General features: G+C 39.1%; 1 protein-coding gene across 1 annotated transcript in view; it reads left to right on the top strand.

The window, feature by feature from the left end:
- The window catches only part of LOC108252867 (G-protein coupled receptor Mth2-like), a 24,957-nt gene extending 16,611 nt beyond the window's left edge, over window positions 1–8,346 (top strand). The window contains exons 4-5 of the mRNA XM_017445684.2: window positions 7,538–7,848; window positions 7,988–8,346. Coding sequence (XP_017301173.1) covers window positions 7,538–7,848; window positions 7,988–8,016 — 340 coding nt within the window. The 3' untranslated portion in view covers window positions 8,017–8,346. The remainder of the gene's footprint in view (window positions 1–7,537; window positions 7,849–7,987) is intronic.
- The last annotated feature ends 3,335 nt before the right edge of the window (window positions 8,347–11,681 follow it).

The raw sequence follows: 11,681 nt of genomic DNA, 5'->3' as shown, positions 1-11,681 counted from the left end.
GCCAAAACGGGTGGGTCAATTTACATGAAGTTTGTAAGTAAGATAGTTGTCTTGCCTTTTAGTAAGTAAAGGTATCCTAAGAACGGATTTTTCAAAACTCGCAGTGGTGCCCAAATTAGGGACGAAAACGAATAAAAGTATAATATGGTGCCAAAATAGTATGGTCAGGTAAAACGGTACAGTACGGTACGTTACGGTCACCTACGGCCATGCCTCTATGCATACGGCCATGCCTCAGTCACGCGCAAGCGGGCGGAGCCTGCTTGTAAATAATAAATAAGTACCTCCCATGATGAAATTATGTATAAATGTTTTCTATGCATACGGCCATGCCTCTATGCATACGGCCATGCTGCATACGGCCATGCCTCAGCCACGCGCAAGCGGGCGGAGCCTGCTTGTAAATAATAAATAAGTACCTCCCATGATAAAATTATGTATAAATAATGTTTATAGCCCACTGGGGTGCCAGCCAAGCTTAGCACTCTGAAACTGATTATCGAAGATTTTTCATCACTTGAGCTTGAATATTGTGCCTTGCATTTTGTAATTGTATGAGGTAATTTTTGTACACTCTAGCTCCCGACGTAATTTTTGTGTACACTAGCTCTCGGTCCACTGAGGCAGTCTTATCAAGTGTGCACCCTCAAGTAGGTACAATTGAGTAATGAAACGACTAATTTGGAATGTGAAAATTTACGGGGAGTCTCCTCAGGATATCGACCCTGGAGTCTAGTTGAACATTTCCAGCAATGAGGTAATTTTTGTACACTCTAGCTCCCGACGTAATTTTTGTGTACACTAGCTCTCGGTCCACTGAGGCAGTCTTATCAAGTGTGCGCCCTCAAGTAGGTACAATTGAGTAATGAAACGACTAATTTGGTATGTGAAAATTTACGGGGAATCTCCTCAGGATATCGACCCTGGAGTCTAGTTGAACATTTCCAGCTCCAGCATAATGACGATGACGGCTCAAATGATGAGTTCAGCGTGACTACAGAATGATGGGAATGTCATTACCAGGCTCAGATATCGCCCATTATGTTAGAGAACCCTTTCCTACCCACAAAACCCTTTCCCATTATACACCCACATCCTTTCCTATCCTCCCAACCCTTTCCCATCCAACCCTTTCCTATCCTTCCAACCCTTTCCCACCCAACCCTTTGTCGACAATCATTGTCTCTTTTTCCCATGCGGGTGCGTTTCGAATTTCGACTTTAATTCGACACATGTCATTTGTGATGTCGTGCTTATTTGAATGTACCTAATATATATTCCTATGCTTGAATGTAGGTAGGTACTGGGTAGTAGGTACCTACCGTGATCAATCTAGTCTAGTGATTAGTGACTAGTCAATCTCCTCGCATACTATCTGGGAAACAACACAGTTCAGAGCATGGGTTGATGCATATAAGTATTAGTAGATACTCGCCCATTATGTTAGAGAACCCTTTCCTACCCACAAAACCCTTTCCCATTATACACCCACATCCTTTCCTATCCTCCCAACCCTTTCCTATCCTTCCAACCCTTTCCCACCCAACCCTTTGTCGACAATCATTGTCTCTTTTTCCCATGCGGGTGCGTTTCGAATTTCGACTTTAATTCGACACATGTCATTTGTGATGTCGTGCTTATTTGAATGTACCTAATATATTCCTATGCTTGAATGTAGGTAGGTACTAGGTACCTACCGTGATTAATCTAGTCTAGTGATTAGTGACTAGTCAATCTCCTCGCATACTATCTGGGAAACAACACAGTTCAGAACATGGGTTGATGCATATAAGTATTAGATCAATATTTTTTCACCCGGGAACTCTGCTTACTGCTCAGGCACAGATTTTCCTCATCTCATCTGAATCCTTGTACCATCCTCACGTCACATACAGAGGCGAATTTTCTGCGCAAGATTCGAGTCATTCGAGATTTTTACTTTTTTTTTCTCGCGATAACAAAACGCTTTTCTCGTAGAGAGCTCTCTACTCTCTGTGGTGCACAGTCAGTTTCCAAAGCTGAGCTTAATTTGTTGGTGCTTCTCAAGGATATTTCTTTAACAGACGTTTTTTTTGGCGGAAAAATTAATTGATTTACTGTGTAGTTGTAATCACTGAAACCAGTTCAATGAAGGTGTAGGCACAGAGCGAACATAGATAAATAATTAACTATCCTGATTAGGTCTACTGTGGCTCTCAACTTTATTTGTTTTCAAGTAAGCATAACAATACGCGATGAGTAGGTAACATACAAGGTCTTTTGTTGCTTGTTGGTATTATAGGTATCTCTATCTAAGTATTTGTTGCTTATATTGGTAGCTAGATTCGTACAGATTGGTATTGAGCTTAACCCATCCTTTAGGGCTGTTTGCCCCTACACCTAAGCTCCTGAGTGGGCTTTTTGTGTATGAAGTTAGCTGCTATCCCCGGGAACGTCAAGTGCAGGACCAAATTAAGTAGGTAGGTATATGTAGGTACCACCTACCAGATGTAAGTATGAGTACCTTTAAGTATTAGAAGATATATCTCTAAGCCAGGGATTTCCAACTTCCATGTGTATGCGGCCAGATGTTACATTGGCAGGTACTTCGCGGACCACATGCACCGGTTAGGAGGTCCGTATCCAGGATTTTCTTGAGGGGGGTGGGTGAATGCTCCTCATTTTCGGAGTCCGCCCCTTAAAAAAAGAGCAAAAAGACCGATGGAGTGTTCCCAAAAAGCTTTCAGCGATTTCAAACTAGGGCCAGATGTTACATTGGCAGGTACTTCGCGGACCACATGCACCGGTTAGGAGGTCCGTATCCAGGATTTTCTTGAGGGGGGTGGGTGGATGCTCCACATTTTCGGAGTCCGCCCCATAAAAAAAGAGCAAAAAGACCGATGGAGCGTTCCCAAAAAGCTTTCAGCGATTTCCAACTAACGCCCCGCGGGCCGCTAGTTGGAAATCGCTGCTCTAAGCTATTGGGCATGGGTTGTTATTCTCACAAGTCATAGTTCTACATAGGTTTATCTGTGACTATGGATCTATTTACGTTCATTCAGACACATGGGATTTCTAGTTGACCATGACTAGGATCTAGGATGTCTGGTTGTCTGTTTTGCATTATCTCTGGATTATTTGACACCATGTGAAGCATCACACAATTATCACGGCCAGGCGGAAAGGGGGGGGGGTTTATATTTGAAACAGATGAGAAACAATCATTGCGCCTTGCCTAGATTGTGACCCAAGTGCTAAGTTGTGTTTTTTTTTTTTCTTAGAGGTTTGGCAGAGAGAACTGATAGAGACTGATGTCTGATAGTATCGAAATCGAAGAGAGAAGGAGGACGGGATAGCTAAAAGTCAGCCGTTCCGAAAATGAACCTTATTGGTTCAGGAAAAGTTGGCCCCGGGCGGGGATTGGTTGGATGGAAAAGCTCACGGCGTGAGAATCCTGCCATAAATCCTTAAAAAATAAAATATCTCCAAGGTGACCAGGCTGGCATAATGTCATTTATTTCGGACTCTCTGCCAGCCTAGTTAGCTTAGTTGGTAGAGCGTCTGCCTTGTAAGCGCTAGGCCGCGGGTTCGATTCCCGCCCGGAGCGGATTTTATCCTGATGGTATAATGTTCGTTCTCGGAACGGCTGGCTTTCTCCTATCCTGTCTTCCTTCTCTCTTCGATTTCGGGACGATAAGACCATAGCAGTTACAGTTCCCTCTGTCAAACCTCTTAAAAAAAAAAAAACCTACGTCAATAGTTTGAAGAGACGCCCGGCATAAATCAACACGGAACAGAGTTTTGATGTTTTATTGATTTTTTTTTTTTTTTTTTTTTTTTTTTTTTTTTTTTTTTGTAGAGGTTTGGCAGAGAGAACTGATAGAGACTGACGTCTGATAGTATCGAAATCGAAGAGAGAAGGAGGACGAGATAGCTAAAAGTCAGCCGTTCCGAAAATGAACGTTATTGGTTCAGGAAAAATGAACCTTATTGGTTCAGGAAAAATGAACCTTATTGGTTCAGGAAAAATGAACCTTATTGGTTCAGGATTAGGAAAAGTTCGCCCCGGGCGGGAATTGGTTGGACGGAAAAGCTCACGGTGTGAGAACCCTGCCATAAATCCTTAAAAAATAAAATATCTCCAAGGTGACCAGGCTGGCATAATGTCATTTATTTCGGACTCTCTGCCAGCCTAGTTAGCGGGGATTGGTTGGATGGATAAGCTCACGGTGTGAGAACCCTGCCATAAATCCTTAAAAAATAAAATATCTCCAAGGTGACCAGGCTGGCATAATGTCATTTATTTCGGACTCTCTTATTTTTTTCTTCAAGGTTTGCAGGCAAATTTGAATTTTTATTATTTAAATTTTCAGCCAGTACAGTATTATTAATATTTCCACGCCGAATATTGGTATATTTGGCACTCAATAATGAAATTAAATATGTACTAAGAAAGTACCAAATAATAACTTTGGCAACTTGTGGACTGCTTGTAATCTTGGAAGTACTTTGCATTTGGTTTATTGCCCTCTCTGCCTGCCTGGGGTGCATTGTTCATTGGTTTCATAATTGCATTTTTATATTGTTAAATTTCGGAGATTTTGGTATTGGTTCGCCCAAAATTTTCGAAGCACCTGCCGAGACGTTTTTTTTTAATGGGCAAAATGCACGAGATAAAATCATATTAATATATTATGTACCTACACCTCTACCTATCAGAATATCAGAAGTTATTGTATCACGAAGTATTATCTTGTAACTTGTATGAGCAGATATTTTATCTCATTTTCCTAATCGATACCTAGCTATACTGTGTCAATTGGCAACGATATATATATATGCACTCTACAGTTGACGGTAGGATTAATAGGAAACTTCCCATCTACATAATGATGGGTAGTTACTACCAAGCGTAGGTACCAACCCATGTGTATTAGGAAGAAAGGTCCCAAAGAATTCCAAATACAAACCAGCACAGTATGGAATATTCCATTCCTATTTCACCTATCCAAAAATTAACCTTAGGAACCTTTGTCAAAAATCAAGCTGGTTTTGTTATACTTAACCTTTTTCCAAAATTAACCTTATTTAACCTTCGTCAAAAAAGGTTGTCATAACAATCATGTTTGGACGGATAACACCTGTATAACATTTATGTATGTCATCAGGGTCAATAGGCACTCAATAGATTTCTAAGAAATATTGACCATTCCAGATACCATAACAAATGAAGATGTCCCCAAATGTTTATCTAGAAAAGGTCGGTCGAAAACTGGGTTTTCACCCAATATTTTTCAAGTTATTAATAGTTTTATTACCTTTCTGGATAGTAATGACAGTTTTGTGGAAAAATATTACTGTGGGAGGTATGAGATAACAATTCAGAATTTCAAGATCCTCAGGTGATGTTTGCTTTTTCATCCGTTTACTATTTAAATTTGGTTTTATTTCTGTCTCGATGCACCAGTTCCGTGAAGTTAAGCAAAGTTGAGCGTGGTTGACACCCGGATGAGTGACCATCAGAGCAATCGCGTACTGCTGGTTTTTCCCGGCCCAACTCAGGATGGGTGTGTAGGCGGGTAGCTTGTTGTCGAATGATGGGTAAAACCTCGCGTCACCAAAGACTTTCACAGTAAAGCAATCTCCGTGGCCGAGTGGGTATCACACTAGGCTTGCACGCAGGAGGTCCGGGTTCGATTCCCGGCGGGCCCGAGGTTTTTTCGGCTCTGTGCTTGGAGTTAAACCTAATATTATCATTGAGAGCAATGAGCTCGGGAAAAAATCCATTTTACGATTCCAATATTGTACAATATTATGTATCAAAATATTCAAAATGTCCCGCTTTCGCCCAAAGTCCCGATATTGTCCCGCTTTAGCTGGTCCGAACCTAATATTATCATTGATAGCAATGAGCTCGGAAAAAATCCATTTTACGATTCCAATATTGTACAATATTATGTATCAAAATATTTGAAAATACCTACCCAGTTAAGTGGGTATATAAACATATTTTATACCCACCTAACTAGGTGGGTATAAAATATGTTTGTACCTCACCACCCCCCCCCATTCGTCCAAAAAGGACTGCGTCCCGCTTTGGGCCAAAAAAATTATGGTCACCCTAGATATATATCATCCTATACAATAACATGAGTCATGAGGTACATGTATGTTTTCGTGTTAAACTTTCTATACCTACTTACTACAGCAGTCTTACTATTCTTTACAACTTATAGGTACCTACTAAGCAGTCAAACTTGACAGGTACCTATATGAGAGTATGAAGGGAGACGAGGAAAATGAACCCTAACATCCTGGAGGTACTTAATTTTTCCCCTTGTATTTACTTCTACCCGCGTCCCACTTGATCTTACTTATACCGTACTCATGTACCTACTTACTTACAGTTATAGTCGTGGTTATATAGAAGTAGATCAGTGCTCGTCGCTTCGCGTCGCGTCGGTCGCGTCGAAATCTTGACGTTCGCGCTCCTCCCAACGCGCAAGATGTTGAATCACTTTTACAGTGTAGGTAGTAGGAAGTGTGGAGATAGATTAAAATGCAATGATAAGATTAGGTCAGTAATGAGAAAGACAGAAAGTTCCTATGGTTCTGTTGAAATTGGTTCTAATTTTTCGGAATCACAGTTTGAGTGGAAAGATGCTTTTGAGGGGCCTAACAATGACCATTAGAATCTTTGTATTCCATATCAATTTTAAATGATTTTGAAATTTTTTATGTAAAGCATTGATGAACCCGATCATAAAAGTATTAAGAGCGTCTCTATTCGTTGTCTTCATCACTCTAATTTCAGATTTTGTTCCAGGCTCTCTCTCAACTTTAAACTTTTCCTCGCCATGGGTGTGTTCTGGATCTGCGACATTTTCCAGCGCTACATTGAGACCGATTTCCTCACCACGTTGATTTTGGACACCATCTACTGCTCGCAGGGGTTCTTCATTTTCTATCTGTTCATCTTCAAGAAGCGGATTTGGAAGAAGTTGGTGTCCCAGTTCAACAAGACCGTGTTTCGGTTTAATCGGGGTTATATAGAAGTAGATCAGTGCTCGTCGCTTCGCGTCGCGTCGGTCGCGTCGAAATCTTGACGTTCGCGCTCCTCCCAACGCACAAGATGTTGAATCACTTTTACAGTGTATGTAGTAGGAAGTGTAGAGATAGATTAAAATGTAATGATAAGATTAGGTCAGTTATGAGAAAGACAGAAAGTTCCTATATTTCTGTTGAAATTGGTTCTAATTTTTCGGAATCACAGTTCGAGTGGAAAGATGCTTTTGAGGGGCCTAACAATGACCATTAGAATCTTTGTATTTCATATCAATTTTAAATGATTTTAAATTTTTTATGTAAAGCATTGATGAACCCGATCATAAAAGTATTAAGAGCGTTTCTATTCGTTGTCTTCATCACTCTAATTTCAGATTTTGTTCCAGGCTTTCTCTCAACTTCAAACTTTTCCTCGCCATGGGTGTGTTTTGGATCTGCGACATTTGTTTTCTATTCGTTGTCTTCATCACTCTAATTTCAGATTTTGTTCCAGGCTTTCTCTCAACTTCAAACTTTTCCTCGCCATGGGTGTGTTCTGGATCTGCGACATTTGTCAGCGCTACATCGAGACCGATTTCCTCACCACGTTGATTTTGGACACCATCTACTGCTCGCAGGGGTTCTTCATTTTCTATCTGTTCATCTTCAAGAAGCGGATTTGGAAGAAGTTGGTGTCCCAGTTCAACAAGACCGTGTTTCGGTTTAGTGACACCAACAAGAGCACGGTGAGCCAGAATAGTGCAGCGACCACCGTGTTTACGATGCATTCCATCACTAGTCCTGGGGAGGGCAATGAGGGAGAAAATGCTGGAAACGTGAATGGCCATATGTAAATTAATTGTTTTTTAAAAGGTTTTAACTTGGGACCATCCCTACTCCACACTTTGAAATTTACATTTTTTAAATTTTTACATTTAATGTTCTCGTATCTAATAGGGAGAAAATGCTGGAAACGTGAATGGCCATATGTAAATTAATTGTTTTTTAAAAGGTTTTAACTTGGGACCATCCCTACTCCACACCTTACAATTTACATTTTTTAAATTTTTACATTTAATGTTCTCGTATCTAATTGGTGAAGAGAGTAGCCTGTCAGGCCAAGAGCCTGTCAGGCTAGGCTCTTGGTATCCCGGCCGGGCAGCAGGTCAAGAGCCTTCCTATCGACCAATAGGATTCAGGTAATTGAAAAGCGGCCAGGTGAACTCGCCATCCAAAGGAGTTAGATTTATGTAGACTGTTCTAGGCTCTAGCTATAGAATGTAGGTATATGAAACTAGTCATTTTTAATTTTCGTGAAAGAAACATGAAGCCTGTCAGGCTAGGCTCTTGGTATCCCGGCCGGGCAGCAGGTCAAGAGCCTTCCTATCGACCAATAGGATTCAGGTAATTGAAAAGCAGCCAGGTGAACTCGCCATCCAAAGGAGTTTCATTTTTGTAGATTGTTCTAGGCTCTAGCTATAGAATAGTATAGAAGGTAGGTATATGAAACTAGTCATTTTTAAATCTTCGTGAAAGAAACATGAATAAGTACTTACTTGTATTTCTTTTTTCGATATTTCGTATTACAAATCGTTTATTTATTACTTTTTTAAGGCTTTAATGGCAGGAATCATATCACACAGTGAGCTCTTCCATCCAAATGGAAATTATCCGTCTGTTAATTTTGAATTATTGGTGAAATATCTATGTATAAGAAGGGTGACTATTAAATTTTACTTACATATTTTCAATTTTATCACTGATTGAATTGTGTTTTTCTTTTAGCTAAGTCCCCGTACAGCACAAAAACGTTCTTAGAATGTTTCTACTACACGTAGGTAACAAGGGGTAACAGGATATTTTTTATTTCATCCGACATATATTTTTTGTGGCACATTGCATATTTAAAATATTCCTAGGCGTTCATACAATTTTAGTCAAATGGAGGGTATTCATAGACCTATTAGGCACAACATACCTACTCGTTCTTATCTGCCAATACCTAGGTACATACATATATTCTAATTTTTCCTCGATATTCTCATTCTAATTCGAAGTAATTAATTACGTATTGAGGCAAAGCTTTTATTACTTCATTTATAATTTTACGTTGGAAAAACTGTGAGGCTTACGTACACTGCTTCTACATACATATGTATGTCTGTACCTAAGGCTCACACAAATGCCGTACAAAAAGTGTACATTGAGATTGGGATCATGCTATGGTAAACTATGTTTGAATGACGCTAATGGCAATGATAACATTTCTGGACCAATCTTGAGGTATCTTTTCAGTTTTCGTACCTACAATCACCTACCTACATTAACTTCTTTGTTTATTGTTTCGCCACTTTTACCGTGGTGCGCAACATTGTTTTGTTTCGCAACATTGTTTCGTAATCCATCACAGGTTGTGAGAAGATATCAACAGGTGTCACATGATTTCTTTCAATTTCCAATATTATATCTGAGGAAGTATTAACTATCATATTGCATTATTGGTGATATAATAACAACATTGATTTCCTTTTCATATCCTCCTGGATTATTTTATTGGTAAGATTGATTCAGGTTATTAATTAAATTTTTATTACCTAGTCAAATGGAGGGTATTAAATTAAATATAAATTTTATAGACCTATTTTAGGCACAACATACTCGTTCTTATCTGCCAATACCTACATAATTTTATATTCTAATTTTTCCTCGATATTCTCATTCTAATTCGAAGTAATTAATTACCTATTGAGGCAAAGCTTTTATTACTTCATTTATAATTTCACGTTGGAAAAACTGTGAGGCTTACGTACACTGCTTCTACATATGTCTGTACCTAAGGCTCAGACAAATGCCGTACAACTGTACATTGAGATTGGGATCATGTTATGGTAAACTATGTTTGAATGACGCTAATGGCAATGATAACATTTCTAGACCAATCTTGAGGTATCTTTTCAGTTTTCGTACCTACAATCACCTACCTACATTAACTTCTTTGTTCATTGTTTCCCCACTTTTACCGTGGTGCGCAACATTGTTTCGTAATCCATCACAGGTTGTGAGAAGATATCAACAGGTGTCACATGATTTCTTTCAATTTCCAATATTATATCTGAGGAAGTATTAACTATCATATTGCATTATTGGTGATATAATAACAACATTGATTTCCTTTTCATATCTGCCTGGATTATTTTATTGGTACGATTGATTCAGGTTATTAATTAAATTTTTATTACTCTGAACAACATAAGGTATACATATCTATAGGTAAGTTTGAATTGGAAATGCAGGTATCCCAAAACCAAACTCAATTTCATTACGAAGATGTAAGATACGTATATGTATTACGAATCATAAATATACGGGGTGGGTACCGATTCCGCCGTTTCAAAAGTCTACTTCGATTAGGTACGTAGTAGCTAGGTATGTATTAGGTATCTACCTATATGTAGCTACTCATTATTGTGATTGACCTTCAATATTGGCCTACTTACAGCGAAATTCCCAAGAATTGTTCATTAGACTTTAGATAAACTTGTTTACACTTTAATCTTTTCTCTTTATCACAATAGGTAGTTTATTAGGTACGTAGTAGCTAGGTATGTATTAGGTATCTACCTATATGTAGCTACTCATTATTGTGATTGACCTTCAATATTGGCCCTTTCCTTTGCTACCGGCAAGAATGAAAAGAATCCAAGAATGACTGTTTTCAAATACCTACTCGTACGTACGTATGCGTATAATCCATACAGTTTCCTCTCACTAGAAATTACTCTTTAATCCACCATAAGTCGCAATGCAATACCTTCATTCTTTAGCTTTAAAAGGAAAATAATCATTACCTAGCTTTGTAAGCGTTAGAACCCGGGTGAATCCAAGAATGACTGTTTTCAAATACCTACTCGTACGTACGTATGCGTATAATCCATACAGTTTCCTCTTACTAGAAATTACTCTTAATTCCACCATAAGTTGCAATGCAATACCTTCATTCTTTAGCTTTAAAAGGAAAATGATCATTACTTTGTAAGCGTTAGAACCCGGGTACGATCCACGCCCGGGGCAACTTTTATCCTGAATTCCAGGAGATAAGTTTTTTCTCGGAACGACTGACTGGCTTTCTCCCATCCTGCCCTCCTTATGTCTTAGATTTCAGGACGATAAGACCTCCGTTGTTACAGTTCCCTCTGTCAAAAAAATCTAATTTGCCTAAATGTTATAATTATTATGCTATGGTTCTGGGCTCTGTCATAATATGTTATCTGAAAAACAAGAATAAGTTCTACTACCGAATGGGTTAAGATGGTCATATAGGTACCATCAAGTTCTGGAGTCGCATATTGGTTTTGGATGCGCTCCGGTAAGCACTCACAGTAAATGGTTTTCTTTGACCTATATGCTACAATATGCATTAGGTACAACGTTTAACCAATAGGTATATGGTATACGAGTACGTATACGAGTCGCATATTGGTTTTGGATGCGCTCCGGTAAGCACTCACAGCAAATGGTTTTCTTTGACCTATATGCTACAATATGCATTAGGTAGAACGTTTAACCAATAGGTATACGAGTATGAACCTATGTAGGAACAAGGTTTGATAACGTTCATCAAGGTCTGTCTCTCTTCATGCCCATTTCCTCGTGTAAAT

Source organism: Diaphorina citri, unplaced genomic scaffold (assembly GCF_000475195.1).
Source record: "Diaphorina citri unplaced genomic scaffold, Diaci psyllid genome assembly version 1.1 scaffold927, whole genome shotgun sequence".
NCBI lineage: Eukaryota > Metazoa > Arthropoda > Insecta > Hemiptera > Psyllidae > Diaphorina > Diaphorina citri.
The sequence above is the reverse complement of the archived record's forward strand: the minus strand, read 5'-3'. Positions and strand labels throughout refer to the sequence as shown.